Genomic DNA, 22408 nt, shown 5'->3' on the forward strand with positions numbered 1-22408 from the left:
AACTTATTCTGGATCAGTGTAAAGTGGAAGTAAAGTTCAGTTAAGTGACAACCATCAGTTCACATTCTGCATCCTCCAATTTAGGTTTCCATCCTTCAGCTGCCACTGTCCTCAGCTCTGGGCCTGCCTCCCTGAACCTCTCTCTCCTCCTTTAAAATCTCTCTCTCTCTTTGACGGAGACTGTCAGCCGTCCTGTGTAGTTCAGTGTTAAGCTGTGTCTCATGGGCCCTGGGCTGCTGCTGGATGAAGGGACCCTCACCCCCTGAGCCAGTATCCAGCGCCCACTCCGTCTCCAGAACCGCAAGCCTTAGGAACCATGGCAACACGGGGCCCCGCCCCTGATGGCCGGAACCATGGCAACACGGGGCCCCGCCCCTGATGGCCGGAACCATGGCAACTTGGGGCCACACCCCTGACGGCCGGAACCAAGGCAACTCGGGGCCCCGCCCCTGATGGCCGGAACCATGGCAACTTGGGGCCACACCCCTGATGGGCGGAACCATGGCAACTCGAAGTCCCGCCCCCTGACGTACGGAACCATGGCAACTCGGGGCCCCGCCCCCTGACGGCAGAACCATGGCAACTCGGGGTCCCGCCCCCTGACGTACGGAACCATGGCAACTCGGGGCCCCGCCCCCTGACGTACGGAACCATGGCAACTCGGGGCCCCGCCCCCTGATGACCGGAACCATGGTAACGCAGGGACCCACCCACTTCCTGCCACGTCACTGCGTCTGGCGATTCGGCTGGTGGAACCGTCCCCTGGAGGAGCGGCGGTCGGGGGAGGGGATTGTGGGACGGAAACGGACGGACAACTGAAAGGTAAGAGGAAAAACCCCGGGAAAGGAGCAAGACCCCGGGGGGGGGGGGGGGGGGGGGAAATGGCCGGGGAGGGGATGGGTGTAGGGAAAGGAACCCGACCCGGGCGGGGGGGATATAGGGAATGACCCGGGGGGGGTGTGGGGATTTGGGGAGGGGGTGTGGGATTTGGGGAGGGGGGGTGGGGAGGGGGTGTGGGGATTTGGGGAGGGGGTGTGGGGAGGGGGTGTGGGGATTTGGGGAGGGGGTGTGGGGATTTGGGGAGGGGGGGTGGGGATTTGGGGAGGGGGTGTGGGGATTTGGAGGGGGTGTGGGGATTTGGAGGGGGTGTGGGGATTTGGAGGGGGTGTGGGGATTTGGGGAGGGGGTGTGGGGATTTGGAGGGGGTGTGGGGATTTGGGGAGGGGGTGTGGGGATTTGGAGGGGGTGTGGGGATTTGGGGAGGGGGTGTGAGGATTTGGAGGGGGTGTGGGGATTTGGGGAGGGGGTGTGGGGATTTGGGGAGGGGGTGTGGGGATTTGGGGAGGGGGTGTGGGGATTTGGGGAGGGGGTGTGGGGGTGTGGGGATTTGGAGGGGGTGTGGGGATTTGGAGGGGGTGTGGGGATTTGGAGGGGGTGTGGGGATTTGGGGAGGGGGTGTGGGGATTCGGGGAGGGGGTGTGGGATTTGGAGGGGGTGTGGGGATTTGGAGGGGGTGTGGGGATTCGGGGAGGGGGTGTGAGGATTTGGAGGGGGTGTGGGGATTTGGGGAGGGGGGTGTGGGGATTTGGGGAGGGGGTGTGGGGATTTGGGGAGGGGGTGTGGGGATTTGGGGAGGGGGTGTGGGGATTTGGAGGGGGTGTGGGGATTTGGGGAGGGGGTGTGGGGATTTGGGGAGGGGGTGTGGGGATTTGGGGAGGGGGTGTGGGGATTTGGGGAGGGGGTGTGGGGATTTGGGAGGGTGGGGTGTGGGGATTTGGGGAGGGGGTGTGGGGATTTGGGGAGGGGGTGTGGGGATTTGGGGAGGGGGTGTGGGGATTTGGGGAGGGGGTGTGGGGATTTGGGGAGGGGGTGTGGGGATTTGGAGGGGGTGTGGGGATTTGGGGAGGGGGTGTGGGGATTTGGGAGGGGGTGTGGGGATTTGGGGAGGGGGTGTGGGGATTTGGGGAGGGGGTGTGGGGATTTGGGAGGGGGTGTGGGGATTTGGGGAGGGGGTGTGGGGATTTGGGGAGGGGGTGTGGGGATTTGGGAGGGGGTGTGGGGATTTGGGGAGGGGTGTGGGGATTTGGGGAGGGGTGTGGGGATTGGGGAGGGGTGTGGGGATTTGGAGGGGGAGTGGGGATTTGGGGAGGGGGTGTGGGGATTTGGGGAGGGGGTGTGGGGATTTGGGGAGGGGGTGTGGGGATTTGGGGAGGGGGGTGTGGGGATTTGGGGAGGGGTGTGGGGATTTGGGGAGGGGGTGTGGGGATTTGGGGAGGGGGTGTGGGGATTGGGGAGGGGGTGTGGGGATTTGGGGAGGGGGTGTGGGGATTTGGGGAGGGGGTGTGGGGATTCGGGGAGGGGGTGTGGGGATTTGGGGAGGGGGTGTGGGGATTTGGGGAGGGGGTGTGGGGATTTGGGGAGGGGGTGTGGGGATTTGGGGAGGGGGTGTGGGGATTTGGGGAGGGGGTGTGGGGATTTGGGGAGGGGGTGTGGGGATTTGGGAGGGGGTGTGGGGATTTGGGGAGGGGGTGTGGGGATTTGGGGAGGGGGTGTGGGGATTTGGGGAGGGGGTGTGGGGATTTGGGGAGGGGGTGTGGGGATTTGGGGAGGGGGTGTGGGGATTTGGGGAGGGGGTGTGGGGATTTGGGGAGGGGGTGTGGGGATTTGGGGAGGGGGTGTGGGGATTTGGGGAGGGGGTGTGGGGATTTGGGGAGGGGGTGTGGGGATTTGGGGAGGGGGTGTGGGGATTTGGGGAGGGGGTGTGGGGATTTGGGGAGGGGGTGTGGGGATTTGGGGAGGGGGTGTGGGGATTCGGGGAGGGGGTGTGGGGATTCGGGGAGGGGGTGTGGGGATTTGGGGAGGGGGGTGTGGGGATTTGGGGAGGGGGTGTGGGGATTCGGGGAGGGGGTGTGGGGATTCGGGGAGGGGGTGTGGGGATTTGGAGGGGGTGTGGGGATTTGGAGGGGGTGTGGGGATTTGGAGGGGGTGTGGGGATTTGGGGAGGGGGTGTGGGGATTTGGAGGGGGTGTGGGGATTTGGGGAGGGGGTGTGGGGATTCGGGGAGGGGGTGTGGGGATTTGGGGTTGGGGGGTGGGGATTTGGGGAGGGGGTGTGGGGATTTGGGGAGGGGGTGTGGGGATTTGGGGTTGGGGGGTGGGGATTTGGGGAGGGGGTGTGGGGATTTGGGGGTTGGGGGGTGGGGAATTGGGGGTGGGGCGATTTGGAGGGGGTGTGGGGATTTGGGGTTGGGGGTGGGGAATTGGAGGTGGGGGGATTTGAGGTTAGGGGGTGTGGGGATTTGGAGGGGGTTGGGGGGGTGACTCTGCAGCCACTTTCTTGAATAGAAATGTTATATTTGCGGTTTTCCAGAATCAAAACATTCACTATCTCTGTAGCCACTTCTTTTAAGACCCCAGGATGTGGGTCACTGGGTCAGGGGGCTTGTCAGTCTTTAGTACCATTAGTTTTCCTAGTACTTTGTCTCTAGTGATATTGAAAGCTGTAAGTTCCTCCCTCCCTTATGTCCCTTGATTTTCTACTATTCTTGGGATGCTTTGTGTCTCCTCCTGTAAAGACACAAACTGAATACTTGTTCAAAGTCTCTGCAGTTTCCTTGTTTCCCCATTGAGTTCCCAGTCTCATCCTCTAAGGGACCAATGTTTACTTCAGCTGCTCTCTTCCTTTTTATACCCTTGTAGAAGACCTTGCACACTTTTTATATTTCATGTTAGTCTCAATCTATTTTCTCCCTATTTAACTCTTTTACACAACCTTTACTGATTTCTAAAATTTTTGCAATTTTCTGGCTTTCCATTAATGTTCACATCATTGTACAACTTTTTTTCAATTGGAGACCATCTTTATGTTCCTTAGTTGGCCATGGAGTAGTCTTTTTTTCCTCAACGGAATATATCTTGGTTGAAGGTTGAGATTTCTCTTAAATATCTGTCACTGCTTATGCACCATCTCAACATATCTCTCTTCTCAGTAAACTTTAGTCAGCTCTATCTTCATGCCTTTGTAATTGCCTTTATTTAAGTTTAAGATACTGGTTTCAGACCCAGATTTCTCACTATCAAACTGAATGTGGAATTCTATCATGTTATGATGAATCTTACCTCGAGGATCTTTTACTATCCGTACCTTATCTGAAGAGAGGGGGAGAAATGGTTCCCATTGGTATAAAGATGGAGAACCAGAGGACACAGATTTAAGGTAATTGGCAAAAGAAGCAATGGTAACATGAGTTCACGCTGAGTTCTTAGGATCTAGAATATTTTGTTTGAGAGTGTGGTGGAGGCAGATTCAATTGAGGTATTCAAGATGGAATTGGATTATTATCCAAAAAGAGAGAATATGCAGGGTTACAGGAGAAGGCAGTCTTGGAGGGTGGGATGGGATGGGCAGCACGGTGACTCTAGGTCAATTGCTCCTTCAGAGAACCAGCACAGACATGACTGCCCAAGTGGCCTTCTGTGCTGTAACTATTCTATGATTCTATAAAATGGCCTGTTCCCTGGTTGATTCCAGAATGTATTGTTCCTAGGAACCGTCCCAATACACCCTGTGAACTCCTCTTCAAGGCTACCTTTGCTAATTTGATTTTTCCATTCTATATGAAGATTAAAATTATCTATGAATATTGCAGTAACTTTCTTAAAAACCCCATTATTTCTTACCTTTATGCCACTATCAGCACCTTCTTTTGTCTTCACACTACTATTAACTTACCCTTTGACTTGTGTCCATGACATCTTTGTCAATCTCTCCTTAGTTCCCACCTATCGCTGGCCTTCTATCCAGCTTCACCTGCTCCAATCCCCTTAAACAGTATAAATTTCATCACATTTCTACTTTTCTTTCGTTCTGAGGAAGAGTCATATGAACTAAAAACGTCAACTCTGTTCCTTGCTCCACAGCTGCTGCCAAACCTGTTGGGTTTTCCCAGCATTTTCTGTTTTTGTTCCATTACTACTTGATTCCTGTCCTACAGTGCATCAACGTTAGGGGCTCTATAAACTACTCCCGGTTCCCCTCTGAAATCCTCAATTAAATCTACAACCATGACACGCTCAGGCAGTGCATTTCAGATCCTAACCACTCACTCAGTTTTAAAAAAAATACTGCTTTTCCTCATGTCACCTTTGATTTTTTTGTTGTTCATCTTAAATCAGTGTCCTCTAGATTTTGATTGTTCTGCCAATGGTAAGATTTTCTCCCTATCCACTCTGTCAAAATCCCCCTTCATTTTGAACACTTCTGTTGTAGTCCGCCTTGACAAACCATCAGGAAACTCAGGTACAGATTTTGATTGTTTATTATTCATGTGTACACAGGGAGAGACAGAGCCTTGGATAGTCAAGACTGTACACTTAAAAAGTTACAAGTGTTCACTCCTTATATACGCCTTTGGTCACGTACACATATTCTAATCTTGTCAATTTCTAATCACATGCTTCTTCAGTCTCAGTTACTTGTTTCCCATGTGTACAGATACTAGACGGTGTTCTCATCCTTCCAAGACCTCCATATATTGCTGGTTGTGCAGGAATCTTGGCCTCCCTGATCTCAACACACATATCCTGGCCTTGTTCTTTGTTTTACTAGCTTGCCTGTCTCATTTCTTATCCTGTCTAAAACACATCTATTCTCCCATCTGCTTTTCTGTTTATATTTTATTTTTACTAAAAGACCCTTCTAGCTAAAATTGTTCAAACCTTTCACTTCTATCAAATCTCCTCAGCTTTCTGTTTCCCAAGGAGAAAAACCCCAGATCTCCAGTCTATCCTCGTTACTGAAGTTCCTCATCCCTGGAACCATTCATGTGAATTTTTTCTGCGCCCTCCCTAAGACCTTCACATTCTTCCTAAATTGTACTCACAATTGGACTCAATACTCCAGTTGAGGCCAGACTTCCTGGCTTTTGTACTGTATGCCTCTTTACAGCCTAGGATCCCTTATTAGCCACTTTCTGAACTGGCCTGCCACCTCCAATGATTTGTGCACGTATTCTAGCAGGTCTCCCTGCTATTGCACCACCTTTAGAATTGTATCCTGTATTTTATATTGACTCTCCTTGTTCTTGCTACCAAAATGTATCACTTCACACTTCTCAATTTCATCTGCCACATGTGCAATCAGTCTGTTTATGTCCCATTGAAGCCTATCACTGTCCTCCTCACAGCTCGCAATACTCCCAAGTTATTTGTCATCTGCAGACTTTGCAATTGTGTCCCGCATACCCAAGTCTAAACCATAAATAAAAGCAAGAAAAGCAGTGGCTCTAGTATCAGCCTCTGAGGAACCCCACTATAAACGCCTTCCTCCAGTCCGAAAACCAACTGTTCGCCAATGTTTTCTGCTTTTCAGCTAACTTTGTTTCCATGTTGCCACTTTCCCTGTTATTCCATGGGCTTCAACTTTGTTGAAAAGCCTTTTATGTAGCACTTTATCAAATGCCTTTTGGAAGTCCATCAATGCATTACCCTTATCAACTCTGTTACTTCATTGGAATACTCAACCAAATTAGTCAAACTTAATTTGCCCTTGACAAATCCATGCTGAGTTTCCTTAATAACTCTAAATTTGTCCAAGTGGTGTTAATTTTGTCCCAGATTATTGTTTCTAAAAGTTTTCCCAGCACCAAGGTTAAACTCATAGGTCTGTAGTTGTCTGTTCATCCTTACACCATTGTTCAGAAAAGGGTGTGATATTTGCAATTCTCCAATCCAAAAATCCTTTGTGGGACATGCTGCCCAGGATGTGGGGCAGGAGAAGGAAATGCACTCCCTGGGATAGGAGAGGTGGGGAGAGCACACTCCCCAGGATGGGAGGGGTGGGGGACAAAACACACTCCCTAGGACGTGGTGGGTGGGGGGTTTAGGGGAAACATGCTGCCCGGGATGGGATGGGTGGAGGGGTTTAGGGGAAACATGCTCCCCGGGATGGGATGGGTCAGGGGGGTGGGAGGGCAGGTTAGGAGAAACGTGTTCCCTGAGGTTGGTGTGTGCCACCTAGCTGCAATAGATTAAAATGTGATTTCAGTGAAGGGTTCTTAAGGTCAAAAGCAAAATGAATTGGTCTTCAGTATTATCCACTGAGCTTTTCTGTGCAGAGGAGATGGGTGGATGAGGCAGGGAATGTGTCCCAGTCCAACGATACAACTGTGACCATGCAGGGACTTGTTGGAGTTCCAGGAAGACAACAGACAGGGACTGTCTCACTCAAATACCAGTTCTCCCTACTCCTGAAATATGTTCTAAATGAACACATTCGTACACGGGATCATTTTCCTAAACTGTGCTCCACAGCTAATGCTGGTACTGATTTAAGAGAACTTTAATTTTTAGAACATTATAATAAAATGTGATTATATTCGCCACTCAATTTTCAACTTTGTACTTTTTATTATATTCATGTAGTTTTAAACCCATTTAGTGCAGAGAGGAATGCCGTACATACATTCTTACTATATGTATTTGAATTTTGCTCATCAGTAAACGTACCCCATTAAACAGGTTTTGACATAGCGCTGCAGATTTATATAAATCTCATTTGGTTTTTTTTCAGGATTTGATCCATTAAGATATTGAAAATTAGGAAACCATGGAGAAAAATAAGAACAGGAAGAAGCTGCGAATCTGTGTTGCCACCTGTAACCGTGCAGATTACTCCAAGCTCGCACCCATTATGTTTGGCATCAAGGAACAACCTGATCTTTTTGATCTGAAAGTGGTTGTTTTAGGATCTCATTTAATTGATGACTATGGGTAAGTAGATTGAACTCTCTTCAATGACAAGAATGGAACCATTAGTTGCTATGTAGTTTATGATGCATCTTCAGATGGAATTGTATTCCTTTAATTTGGTGCATTTCACAGGTAGTGAGTAGGTAGCCAGACAAACCTCACCGGTACCTCTAGTTAAGAGGTGAAGAATGTGATCTCTTCCTTTATAATCATAGAAATGACAGCAGTGTGTTATGGTGCTTTCATCTTAACCCCATTCCCCTCTACCTTTTCATGTTCTTCCTGCTCCTATAATTATCCAATTCCCTTTCAAGTAGTGATAAATGTTTCAAAATAACCCTAACGCAATCATTCTCAACTCTCATTTATTCTAAGATGAGCTGTTTGCAGTTAATGCTGCCATGTTTTCACCAGTTTGTGTGACCTAAATTTGTTCGATCATATTAAAGTATTCTTATCCTTAGACTGAAATTTTACAAGAGAGTGGTAATGCATTCTGGAGTAGTGGTTTAACCTCTCAGCAAGGATTCAATACTAGTCTACGATGGTAATAGTCTTTCCCAGCTCTAATTGTTTCAAAACCCTCACATCATTTCATGGACAAGAATTGATTTTTTTATTCTGATGGAAATTAAGAATGGCTGGTTCGAGGAATTGAAATGTTCACTTGTGTATGCTTGAGGATTAGGTAAGATGCCTTAGAGCAGATGGATATTATTTACTGTGCTATGCATAGGCACTTAAAGATCTAGAAGTGACCATTGCTGGGCGTTTACTGTTCCCAAAGTTCTTTTTTTAAAATCTAAGCTAGAATAGCTCTTAGCTGAATTGCTTTCTACACCAAATTCCTATCCAGTTCGTTCTTGAATTTGCTGACTCTCTCCATCTCCACTGCTTTCCTTGGAGACTAGGCCTTACATTTATCATCTCTTCTCAACTCAATCTAAATTGTTCACCGCCTGTCATCCTGAATGAGTCCTTACCCTTGAGCACAATTTGTACTTTTTTCAAATATATTCTGTTGCAATTTATCTGCACCCTTTAACATGACAAAGAATTTAGAGTGCAGAAACAGGTCATTCAGCCCAACGTTTTTTTATTTTATGGGATGTGGGCTTCACTGGCTGGGCCAACATTTATTGCCCATTCCTAAGTTGCCCTTGAGAAGGTGGTGGTGATCTGCCTTTTTGAACCGCTGCAGTCCATGCGGTATAGGTACACCCACAGTGCTGTTAGGGAGGGAGTTTCAGGATTTTGACCCAGTGACAGTGAAGGAACGACGATATATTTCCAAGTCAAGATGGTGAGTGACTTGGAGGGGAACTTCCAGACGGTGGTTTTCCCGTGTGTCTGCTGCCCTTGTCCTTCTAGATGGTAGTGGTCTTGGGTTTGGAAGGTACTGCCCAAGGAGCCTTGGTGAGTTTCTACGTAGCATCTTGTAGATGGTGCACACTGCTGCTACTGTGCATTGGTGGTGGAGGCAATGTTTATAGAAGGGGTGTCTATCAAACGGGCTGCCTTGTCCTGGACAGTATTGTTGGTGCTGCACTCATCCAGACAAGTGGAGAGTATTCCAACACACTCATAACTTGTGCCTTGTGGATGGTGGACAGGCTTTGGGGAGCCAGGAGGTGAGTTACTCGTCACATGATTCCTAGCCTCTGACCTGTCCTTGTAGCCACAATATTTATGTGGCTAGTCCAGTTCAGTTTCTGATCAATGCTAACCCTCAGGATGTTGATAGTGGGGGATTCAGTGATGGTAATGCCATTGAACATCAAGGGGTGATGGTTGGATTCTCTCTTGTCATTGCCTGACATTTGTGTGGCGCGAATGTTACTTGCCACTTGTCAGCCCAAGCCTGGATATTGTCCAGGTCTTGCTGCATTTGGACATGGACTGCTTCAGTATCTGAGAAGTCGCAAATAGTCCTGAACGTTGTGCAAACATCCTCATCTCTGACCTTATGATAGATGGAAGGTCATTGATGAAGCAGCTGAAGATGGTTGGGCCGAGGACACTGCCCTGAGGAACTCCTGCAGTGATGTCCTGTAACTGAGATGACTGAACTCTAACAACCACAACCATCTTCCTTTGTGCTAGGTATGACTCCAATCAACGGAGAGTTTTCCCCCTGATTCCCATTGACTGACTCCAATTTTGCGAGGGCTTCTTGAAGCCTCACTCTGACAAATGCTGCCCTGATGTCAAGGGCTGTCAATCTCACCTCAATGCTCCACATTGGTGTTTCTGCTCCTCGTGAATGAACCTCCTTCATCCCTCTTCACCTCGCCCTATCAGCACCTCCTATTCTTGTTCCCCTCATATTTATTTTCCCTTTAAACACATCTAAGCTATTTGTCTCAGTCACTCCATGTGTACTGAGCTCTACATTCTTGCCGCTCTCTGGCTAAATCAATTTCTCCTGATTTCCTTATTCCATTTATTAGTGACTATCTTATGTTTGTGGCCCTAGTGTTAAATTTTTCATAATCTTGGAAATCTCCATCAGGCAGGATGACTCCAGGGGTGAGGCACTTTAGATAGTTTGGAGATAGTTTGTTCTCCTTAGAGAAGAAAAGTTTAAGAGGAGATTTGATAGAGATCAAAATCATGAGGGGTCTGGGCAGAGTAGATAGGAAAAAATGGTTCCCTTTGACTGAAGGATCCAGATCTAGGGGAAGCAACATGAGAAAGATTTCCACACAGTGAAGAGTTAAGAACTGGAATGCACTGCTTGAGAGTGCAGAGGAGGCAGATTCAATTGTGGTTTTCAAAACGGAATTGGATCATTATCTGAAGAAAAAATTTACAGGGATATAGGGAAAGGGCAAGGGAGTGGGACTAGGTGAGTTGCACTTGCAGAGAGCCAGCACAGACATGATGGGCTGAATGACCCCTTTCTGTTCTGTAAATACATTGTAGGTCACCCATAGACCACCTCTTTTCCAGAGAAAAGAGCCCCAGTCTATACTTTTAACGTCTTAGTTTTGGTATCATCCTTGTGACTTTCTTTTGCACCTTCGCTAGTGCCCCTAGATCCTTTATATAATATGGAAACCAGAACTTTTTTTTAGAATATTGGAGTCGACCTCCAACCATTTGCCCCTGCTCTCATGTAGCGAGACATACCTGGGGAAGGTGACGAAGGAATGTGGGCTATTGGCTGATGGTCACATTTATAGAAGTATACCTGTATAAATTTTGCTGTGGAATAACTTTGCCTGCTTGAGCAACAACCCCATGTTATTAGTTTTGAGAACATGGCAGAGTCGATTGAGTATGCGTTACCCTTATCCTGATGCGATAGGTCCATCCAGTTTTCTTATTGCTGATGATGATTGCTTGCAGCTAGATGGCTTACTGGGCCATTCAGAGAACAGTAAGACTCAACCACATAATGTGACTTGGAGTCAAGTGGGGTGATAGGCTACCATTCCTGAAGGATATCAGTGAAAGAGTTGTTTTTTATTTCCAGAAGGCATTTGATAAGGTGCCACATCAAAGGTTATTGCAGAAAATAAAAGCTCATGGTGTAGGGCGTAACAAATTAATCAGGACAGGGGATTGGCTAGCTTGGCAGAAAACAGAGTTTGCACAAATGGGTCTTTGTCTGTTCAAAGGCCAACATTCCATTTGCCTTCCCTATTACCTGTTGAACTTGTTAGCTTTTTGTGATTCATGCACGAGGACTCCCAAATCTCTCTGTGCTGCAGCCTTCTGCAGTCTTTCTCCATTTAAATAATATTCAGCTCCTCTATTCTTCCTGCCAAAGTGCATAACCTCACATTTTCCCACATTATGTTCCATCTGCCAAGTTTTTGCCCACTCACTTAACCTGTCTGTGTCCCTCTGTAGACTCCTTGTGTCATCCTCAACACTTGTCTTCCCACCTATTTTTGTGTCATCCGCAAACTTGGCGATAGTACATTCACTTCCCTCATCCAAGTCATTAATATATATTGTAAATAATTGAGACCCCAGCACTGATCCCTGTGACACTCCACTAGTTCCTGGTTGCCATCCCAAAAATGCCCCCCTTATCCCAACTCTCTGTCTTCTATTAGTTAGCCGATCCTCTGTCCATGATAATATAACACCCCCAACACCATGGGCTCTTATCTTATTAGGTAGCCATACGTGCGGTACCTTATTGAACGCTTTTCAGAAATCCAAATATATATATATCTGGTTCCTCTTTTATCTATCCTGCTTGTTACCACCTCAAAGAATTCTAATAAATTTGTTAGGCATGATTTCCCCTTCATGAAGCAATGCTGACTCTGCTTGATTAGATTATGTATTTCTAAATGCTCTGCTACTACATCCTTTATAATAGACTCTAACATTTTCCCAATGACAGATGTTAAGCTAACTGGCCTATTGTTATCTGTTTTTTGTCTTCCTCCCTTTTTGAATAAGGGTGTTACATTGGCCGTTCTCTAGTCCTTTGGGACTTTTCCAGGATCTAAGGATTCTTGAAAGATTATTACCAGTGCATCCACTATCTCTGCAGTGACTTCCTTTAATATCCTTAGATGCAACCAATCAAGTCCCAACACAAAGATAGGTAGGAAAGTAGATTGTGAAGAAGACATAAGGAGTTTGCAGACAGATATATAGATAAGTTGAGTTGGGTGGGAAAAAATCTTGCAGATGAAGTATAATGTGGAAAAATATGAAGTTGTTCACTTTAGAAGGAAGAATAAAAAGCAGAGTATTACTTAAACGGAGAATGACTGCAGAATTCAGAGGTGCGGAGGGATATAGGTGTTTTTGTGCATGAGTCACAAAAAGTTAGTATGCAGGTACAGCAAGTAATCAAAAAGGCTAATAGAATGAAATCCTTTATTACAAAAGGAATTGAACATAAAAGTAAGGATGTTATGCTACAGTTATATAGGGCATTGGTGAGACCACATCTCAGATACTGTGTGCCATTTTGGTCTCCTTATTTAAGAAAGGATGTTAATGTGTTGGAGGCGGTTCAGAGGAGGTTTACTAGATTGACGCCTGGAATGAGTGGGTTGCCTTATGAGGAAATGCTGCACAGGCTGGGCTTGTTTCCACTGGAATTTAGAAGAGTGAGGGCTGACTTGATTGAAGTATATAAGATACTGAATGGTCTTGACAAGGTGGATGTTGAAAGGATGACTCCTCTTGTGGGTAAGTCCAAAACTCGGGGGCATTGTTTTAAAATTAGAGCCACCTTTATAGGACAGAAGAGGAATGTTTTCTCTGAGGGTTGTGTGACTTTGGAACTCTGCATCAGAAGGAGATGGAAGCGGGGTTACTGAAGATTTATAAGGTGGAGGTAGGTAGATTCTTGTTAGGCAAGGGAATCCGAGGTTATTGGGGGTAGATGGGAATGTGGAACTTGAAACACAAGCAGATGAGCCATGATCTTATTGAATGGCAGAGCAGGCTCGAGGGGGCCAAATGGTTTACTTTTGCTCCAATTTTTTTTATTCATTCACAGGATATGGGCTTCGCTGGCTGGGCCAACATTTATTGCCCATCCCTAGTTGCCCTTGAGAAGGTGGTGGTGAGCTGCCTTCTTGAACCGCTGCAGTCCATGTGGTGTAGGTACACCCACAGTGCTGTTAGGGAGGGAGTTCCAGGATTTTGATCCAGCGACAGTAAAGGAACAGCGATATATTTCCAAGTCAGGAAGCCTGGTACCCTGGTTCTTCTAGATGGACAAGGTTGCTTGTTTTGAAGGTGCTATCAAGGGAGTCTCGGTGAGTTGCATGCTGTGCGTCTTATTTGGCGCACATTGTTGACACGGTGTGTCCCACTGCAGGACTGGATGACTAAGCTGGAACGTTAATGACACAGTTCAACAGGCTATTATTCAGCCCTCAAGTCCTTTCACATGCCAAACTATTCTGCAAGGGGAGAAGAGTGTGAAGATATGCAAAACAAACAAATGTCCTCTTGATGTCTACCACTATTCTCCTCATGGTTTTGTGCCATCTATACATGGTGCCCTGCACACCCAAGCCTAGTTCATTAGAGAACAAAAAGAGCAGGAGTTCTAATATTTACCTCTGGGGAACTCCACTATAAACATCCCTCCAGCCTGAAAACAACTGTTCACCACTATTCTCCTGCTTTCTGTCACTTAACTTACTTCGGATCGCTGCTGCCACTGTCCCTTTTGTCCCATTGGCTTCAATTTTGTTGACAAACATGATATGTGACACTTCACCAAACGCCTTTTGGAAGTCTGTGTACACCACATCAACTGCATTACTCTCATCAACCCTCTGTTATTCAATCAAAAAACTCAATCAAATTAATTAAACATGATTTTCCCTTAAGGAAACCCAGCATGGATTTGTCAAAAAGACTTTTAATTTTGTGCCAGATTATTGTCACAACCACGTAAAAGATGTTTCCTCAAAGTAGACTGTGAGCTAAGAATTTGTGTGTATGTATCCCCCTTTTAATTTGCAAGTGATTCAATTTAAAAATAACCCAGCAGCAAAGGTTAGTCTTAAACCTGAAACGTTAGTTTATTATAAAGCACTGCTGTAATGTACTTAAGTCAAAGTAATAAAGTTACTAACTAAACACGTACAAAGATTAAGGATAAGAGATTACAAAGATGAAATTCAGTTCAGCCCTTTATTGGTTGCAGGCCCATAGCTTGCAATTGAAGTGTTGGCTGTCTGGAGTGAAGGCAAGGATTGAAGTTCAAGAGTTGTATTCAGCATCCGCAATGGCTTCTGTAGCCAAATAGTCGGAGGTTACTTTTGTAGGTAGGCTTAGCAAGTCGGCAAGGTTGGGGAGGGTGCAAGTGAAGGTCTCTTTTCTTTACTGGTTCTGCTCGCACGACACTTGAAGACTGCCTGGATTTCTTTTTCAGCAGAACAGTGATGATCTCTGGTTAACTTTGTGACTCCTGGTGGCAGAGAGAAACCCATCTCTCACACACTGTTCATAGTTCAGCTGAGAACTGTAGGCTGGAAATGTCTTCCAGAGGTTTCCTGGATTCTCTGCACAAAAATGGCTGTTCTCAGCCAAACTTCATATAGTTCAAAACTCAAAATGGTTGCTATCCCAAACTGTTGAATCATGCTTCTACATTAGCTATTGGGCTAACCAAGGTCTGGGACATTGTCCCATCCATTGTCTTTTGGCCAAGGTAATTGATCTTTTACAAAAACAAAAATAGCTGGAAAAACTCAGCAGGTCTGACAGCATCTGCGGAGAGGAACACAGTTAACCCTTCAAGTCTGTATGACTCTTCATCAGAACTCAATTGACCTTTTAAATGTCTCCACCATTAACTTGAATGGCTCCAATTCTTCCAGGTTTGGTGAGATAGGAAAGAGCTATTCATATCTCCAGTGAAGCCACTGCCAATGAGTTTCTGTTTACCCTTGTGGAAATGCACATTGAATTTCAAATGTCTTCTGATGTCTGGGTATGTTTGTTTGCAATCCACTTGAGCTTTCTGGAAGCTTGACAAACATTGTTGTTGTAAAAGGTCAGATTTGGCAGCCAATTTTAAGGCTCCTTGTGTCCATTTAAAAAAAAAATGTGGGTTTTTTTTTTACAGATCTATAATATCACTACACGTTTGTGACTTTATTACTTCTAAAAGCTTTGCCACAACCAAGGTTAAACAAACTGGCCAGTTGTTGCTAGGCTTATCCTTACATTTTCTTTGAACAAGAGTGTAACGTTTGCAATTTTCCAGTCCTCTGACACCACCCCTGTATCAAGAGGGGGTTAGAAGATTATGGCCAGTGCCTCCGTATCCTTGCACACATCTATCTGGCCCTGGTGAATTAACAATTTTTTAAGTATAGCCAGCCTTTTCCAAAATCTCCTCTCTCTATTTTTAGTCCGTCCAACACCTCAACTACCTGCTTTTTCACAGATTTTGGCAGCATTTTCTTCCTTGGTAAAGACAGATACAAAGTACTCATTTAACACAACTTTGCCCTCTGCCTCCATGTGTAATTCCCCCTTTTGGTCTTTAATCGGCTCTATCCTCCTTTTACAACTCGTTTACTGTTTAAATGTCTATAGAAGACTTCTTGGATTCCCTTTTTATGTTGACGGCCAGCCTCTTCTCATGCTCTCTTTTTGTTACTCTTATTTATTTTTTCACTTTCCCTCTGAATTTTCTATACTCAACTTGGCTCTCACTTGTATTATCCACCTGACCTCTGTTATATGCACCTGTTCTCGGCTTTATTTTGCTCCCCATCTCACTCGTCATCCATGGAGCTCCGGCTTTGCCATAATTTTCGCCCTTGTGTGAATGTACCTCGACTATACCCAAATTATCTCCTCTTTAAAGGCAGCCCATTATCCTGTTACACTTTTGCCTGCCAGCCTTTAATTCCAGTTTACCGGGGCCAAATCCATTCTTGCCCCATTGAAATTGGCCTTCCCTCAATTACTTTTGCTTTGGCTTCCATAGCCAACCTGAAGCTTATGATATTATGATCATTGTCCCCTAAGTGTTCCTTGATCCTCTTGCCCCACCTCATTCCCCAAAACCAGATCCAGCATTGCCACCCTCCCATCTGAAGAAGAGTCATTCGGACTCAAAACATTAACTCTGTTTCTCTTTCCACAGATACTGCCAGACCTGCTGAGTTTTTCCAGCATTTTCTGTTTTTATTTCAGATTTCTAGCATCTGCAGTATTTTGCCTTTGTTATATTGTCACCTTCCTCGTTGGATTAGAACATACTGTGGTAGAAAATTCTCCTGAACACACTTCAGAAATTCTTCTGCCTTTCTGCATTTTCATTATTACATTCCCAATCTATATTGGGATAATTAAAATACCCCGTTATAACTACTGTAATTTTTGCACTGTAGCTTCCTTGCAAATTTGGTCCTTTACATCTTTCCACTAATTGATTCTATAGAATACATCCAGTAGTGTAGTGGTACCTTTAACCAAATAGATTCTATCCTTGACCCCTCTAGGGCATCCTCTTTCTCTGGCACTGAGATATTGTAAATCAATACTGTCTACCCTCCTCCTTTCTTTCCTTCCCTATCATTCCTCAACACCTAGCATCCAGGAATATTTAGTACCCATGCCTGCACTTTTTTTGAACCAGGTCTTTGTTATTACCATGTTATTATTAATGTTTTTGCCTCTTTTTGTTAGTCTGTTTGTAAACAATATATCTCAAAGACTATTGGATGGATTTTAATGAAACTTGATACACAGCTTGTGGCCCAAGAAAGAACTGATCAGTTTTTGGCAAAAATGCGGAGCCAAATCCTGAAATTCTTTAAAGGATCTATTAACACTGGGTGATATGATGGATTGATTTTTTTCAGAATGGTGTGGGTTATTTGATTTAGAATGTTGTTAATTGTTTTAGAATATTGCGGATTGTGTCAGCTTCTGTGGTGGAATTAGTCACATACAAACATAAGTAGGAACAAGAGTAGACCATTTGGCCCCTCGAGCCTGCTCCGCCATTCAATAAGATCATGGCTAATCATTTTGTGCTTCGATTTCCACATTCCCCTAACCCCAATAACTTTAGATTCTTGTTAGGCAATGGAATCAGTCTGCCCCTGCCTTAAAATTATTCAATGACCCCTCCTCCACCACCTTCTGAGGCAGAGTGTTCCAAAGTTGCACAACCCTCTGAGAGAAAAGATTTCTCCTCATCTCTGCCCTAAAAGGGTGACCCCTAATTCTAAAACATTGCCCCCTAGTTCTGGACTTGCCCACAAGAGGAAACATCCTTCAACATCCACCTTGTCAAGGCCATTCAGGATCTTGTATACTTCAATCAAATCACCCCTCACTCTTCTGAACTCCAGTGGAAACAAACTCAGTGTCCAACCTTTCTAAATGTGAGCAGAGTTTTCAGGCTGATTATTGTATGTGGTTGGCCTGAAGCTGCCTCAGTGAGATGGAAGTTCACTGGGTTAAAATCCTGGGACTCCCTTCCTAAACCAAGAGTGTGCCTACAGGACGTGGACTGCAGCAGTTTAAGAAGGCAACTCATCACCTTCTCGAGGGCAACTGGGGACAGGCAATAATGGGGAGGGCTAACAAAGCAAGGGATTACACTATGAAGGGTAGGGCCCTGGAAAGTACTAAGGATCAGAGGGACCTAGGTGTGCGTATCTACAGATCCTGAGGGTAGCAGGGCAGGTAGGTAAGGTGGTTAAGAAGACATATGGGATACTTGCTCTTATTAGATGAGACATAGAATATAAGAGCAGGGAGGTTATGCTGAAACTGTATAAAACACTGGTTAGGCCACAACTGGAGTACTGTGTGCAGTTCTGGTCATCACATTAACGGAAGGATGTGGTTACACTGGAGAGGGTGCAGAGGAGATTTACCAGGATGCTGCCTGGGCTGGAGGGTCTGAGCTATGAGGAAAGATTGGATAGGCTGGGGTTGTTTTCCTTGAAGCAGTGAAGGCTGAGAGGGGACCTGATAGAGATGTATAAGATTATGAGGGGCATAGATAGGGTGAATAGGAAGAGACTTTTTCCATTAGCAGAGGGGTCAATAACCACGGGGCATATATTTAAGGTAAGAGGTAGAAGGCTAAGAGGGGAGTTGAGAATTTTTTTCATCCAGAGGTTGGTGGGAGTCTGGAACTCACTGCCTGAAAGGGTGGTTGAATCAGAAACTCTCGTAACATTTAAGAAGTATTTAGATATTCACTTGCATTGCCATAGCCTCCAGGGCTATGGGCCAAGCGCTGGAAAATAGAATTAGTGTAGTCAGATCTTTGTTGAACAGCGCAGACATAATGGACCAAATGGCCTCCTCCTGTGCTGTAAACATCTACAAGTCTAATAAATGCTGGCCTAGCCAGCGATGCCCACATCTCATGAACGAATACATTTTTAAAAAATTCTTCTTTCAGCTTTGTAGCTATAGAGCAACAGTCAGCTAGAGAAAAGCCTCAAGGAAGAGTTGCATAATTGTGATAATGTTGAGTTAATAAGATGTGGCAGAGGTATGCGCTCCACTACGTGCGCTCTTCAGTTGTGTTCTCCTGTGTCTTTCTCTGTGCCTACAGCTTGCCAACCTTATTTGCCATACTCTGCGCACTTACACACATGCATGGTAAACCCAGTTTAGACATTATTGCATCTCAATTTACTCTGACCCCATCTAATATCTTACTATTTCTTATTCTAGTGCTGCCTGTGTCTCCCAATTCTTTGTGCACCTTCTTAAAAGTTATTTTTATTCCCCTCTAATGTTACCTCCTGGCTCCCACATCCCTGTCATGTTAGCGTAAAGCCCCTCCAATAACACTAGCAAATCACCTTGCAATGTCCCAGCTCTGTTCCGCATCCAACCCATCTCCTGCAGAACCAATTGCAATAACCCAGGAATCTAAAGCCCTCCCATCTTCTTCATTTCTCCAGCCATGCATTCATCTGCTCCATCCTTCTATTTCTGTACCTACTAGCATGTGGCACTGGGGTAAATCTCAGAACAAGGCACTGTGGACAATAAAACAGTTCTCCATTAGGGCACTGGAGTGGGAATCTAACATTGCGTTCAAGCTAAGGAGTGGGGCTTGAACACATAGTTGAGCTGAGCTGTCACTCATGAGGATCCTCAATTTAGAAAATAATGCAGTGCAGGCAGGAGGGAAATCTTGTAATTAGCTCAATACTGTTTTGGTAATGAGAATTCATTTTTCTTCCAGAAATACATATCGAATGATTGAGCAGGATGATTTTGATATTAACACAAGTTTGCATACGATAGTTCGAGGTGAGGATGAAGCAGCCATGGTCGAGTCAGTCGGCCTTGCTTTGGTGAAATTACCTGATGTGCTGAACCGTCTGAAGCCAGATCTCATGATCGTTCATGGAGACAGGTTTGATGCGTTGGCAGTCGCCACCTCAGCTGCATTGATGAATATTCGGATTCTGCACATGGAAGGAGGTGAAGTCAGTGGCACCATCGACGACTCAATCCGACATGCCATCACCAAATTGGCCCATTATCATGTGTGCTGCACTCGTAGTGCTGAGCAACATCTGATAGCTATGTGCGAGGATCACAATCGAATTCTGTTGTCTGGCTGTCCGTCTTATGACAAATTGCTCACAGCAGGATCCAAGGATTACCTCAGCATTTTGCAGACGTGGCTAAGTGAGTATGAATAGCTGATGGTTTAATGTTTGTTCTCCCCACCTTGTGATTTTCCACTGGCTGTGGAGGACAGAGGCAGAAACCTTGTTCAATGTTTCTATTACTTTTGCAAATGATTGAAAGTGAAAATAATTATTCTTAAAATTTTTCTTGTGTAGAAAATATTCAGTAGTGTCCTGTAATTGGTTTATTTATTCTTTATTCTCCATGTAGGAAGAAGCAACTTGCATATTTAGCTTCTTTTGCTTTCTCACAACATCATCCTTGAAAAGGTGCAATGATTTATGCCTCAGCAATTGCCTAGTAGCTCTTTGAATAAAATAATTTCTACTAAAGTACTGCCTCACTTTCAGTGACTTTTAATTTGATGACCACCCACCACTCTGCCCCCACTGACTCTCTATTCATCTAGAAGGACAAGGGGAGCAGACACATGGAAACACCATCACCTGCAAGTTCACCTCCAGGTCACTCACTATCCTGACTTGGAAATATATTGCAGTTCCTTCACTGTCGCTGGGTCAAAATCCTGGAACTCCCTCCCTAACAGCACTGTGGATGTACCTACACCACGTGGGCTGCATTGGTTCAAGAAGACAGCTCACCACCACCTTCTCGAGGGCAAACAGGGATGGGCAATACATGCTGACCATGATAGTGACTCTCATCCCATAGACAAATGAAAAAATAACACCTAGTTTGTTATTTCCTTGTTGCATAAAATTGTATAATGTTCAGACACAATTTCAAGTACTTCATCTGTCCTGCCTTGAGATGAATTTTGTTCTAATTCTGTAGAGTTTCAAAGAATAAAAGGTGATCTCATTGAAACTTACAAAATTCTTACAGGGCTGGACATGGTGGATGTGGATAGGATGTTTCCCCTGGCTGGGGAGTCTAGATCCAGGGGTCACAGTCTCAGAATAAGGAGCAAGTCATTTAGGACTGAGATGAGGAGGAATTTCTTCACTCAGAGGGTGGTAAATCTTTGAAATTCTCTACCCCAGAGGATTATGGAGGCTCAATCATTGAGTATGTTCAAGAAAGAAATCTATCAATTTCTTGATATTAATGACGTAAAGGGGATATTGGGGAAAAACGGATAAGAGGTAGATAGCCATGATCTGTTTGAATGGTGCAAGAGGTTCGACGGGCTAAATGGCCTTTCCTATGTTTCTATGTTATGCATTTGTTCTCTTTTTGTAGGCAAAGATGTGAAACCTCGAGAGTACATCGTGGCTTTACAGCATCCAGTTACCACCAACATTAAACATTCCGTTAAAATGTTCGAGCTTACACTCGATGCTCTAATAACATTCAACAAACGCACATTGATTCTGTTTCCGAACATTGATGCAGGTGGGCAGAAAGTGCTTGAATGTGTACGTGATTTCAAACTTGGCAGCTGTTGTGTTTGAATTATAAGGCAGAATCCTTTGTGCTTTTGAATTGAGTAAAATCGGAAGATTAAACGAGAACTTGTCTGTTTGATGTTTGATCTTGATTTTATGAAGTGGGTGAAGTGAGAGATGGCAACATGAGATCCTGTTCGCACATGCACAGCCAGTCTTAGAGTTTATGAACTCTATCAGTGCCAGCTATGGAAATGTTGTTTTATACTTGGCAATGAAGAGTGGCACAGGTAATCGGGAATGAAGTATATGTGAAAACTTATAGCCCTGTCACATAGTTCAATACAATTCTAAGTCACCTTAAAATTATATGAAAAGTCACAGGAGTGGATGGAGGGCACATTATCTCTCACTCCACCCGCTTCACAAAATCAATATTAAACAGGAAATTCTCATTTAATCTTCCAATTTTATTATATAACAGTGACTGTTTGAGATAATTAGATTTTCGAAGCAAAACTCTAGCCTTGCAATGCCAGCTCAAAACAAATATACAGGTGATATATGTAAAATTTACATAAGCCACATGAACAACAAATCTAGTCAAATTTGTGCTTTTTATAGCACACTTGTTTGTGTTATAAATCCAAGCACGTAGAAAATAAAAGCTACTCTCTGAGGCACGTTCCCTCTCTTGAGGATCATGTTGTTTCCAGTTCAAAAAAAAAGATAAAAATAGGTAAATAGGAGACATAAGGCTGGCTGCACTTAAAGTTGATAAGGCACCAGGACCAGACACACCTGAGGATACTGGGGAAGTAAAGATGGAAATTGCGGAGGCACTGGCCATAACCTTCCAACCCTCCTTGGATACAGGGGACTGGAGAATTGCAAATGTTCACATTTTTCAGAGAAAGGTGTAAGGATAAACCCAATGACTCGAGGCCAGTCAGTTTAACCTTAGTTGTGGGAAAGCTTTTAGAAATCATAACCTGGGGCAAAATGAACAGTTACTTGGATAAATGTGGATTAATTAAGGGTAGATTTTGATTGAATATTTTGATGTGATAACAGTGAGAGCTGATGCAGGTTCAGACTCATCTGGAGCATTGTCTGGTTCTGAACACCACACTTGAGGAAGGATGTGAAGACATTGGTGAGGATGTAGAAAAGATT

At 45.0% G+C, this 22408-nt stretch overlaps 1 protein-coding gene across 3 annotated transcripts in view; it reads left to right on the top strand.

Annotated features, from left to right (window-relative positions):
• Positions 1–707: 707 nt before the first annotated feature.
• The window catches only part of gne (glucosamine (UDP-N-acetyl)-2-epimerase/N-acetylmannosamine kinase), a 49094-nt gene continuing 27393 nt past the window's right edge, over positions 708–22408 (top strand). Inside the window, exons 1-4 of one of the 3 annotated variants that reach the window (XM_041191441.1) lie at positions 708–822; positions 7570–7769; positions 19429–19880; positions 21087–21239. In XM_041191441.1, the coding sequence (XP_041047375.1) occupies positions 7606–7769; positions 19429–19880; positions 21087–21239 (769 nt within the window). In that variant the 5' untranslated portion in view covers positions 708–822; positions 7570–7605. Of the gene's footprint in view, positions 823–4058; positions 4216–7569; positions 7770–13342; positions 13490–19428; positions 19881–21086; positions 21240–22408 lie in introns of those variants that run through there. The other 2 variants (XM_041191432.1, XM_041191451.1) reach the window with 2 other exon arrangements.

The sequence above is a fragment of the Carcharodon carcharias genome, chromosome 1, assembly GCF_017639515.1.
Source record: "Carcharodon carcharias isolate sCarCar2 chromosome 1, sCarCar2.pri, whole genome shotgun sequence".
Classification (NCBI taxonomy): Eukaryota; Metazoa; Chordata; class Chondrichthyes; order Lamniformes; family Lamnidae; genus Carcharodon; species Carcharodon carcharias.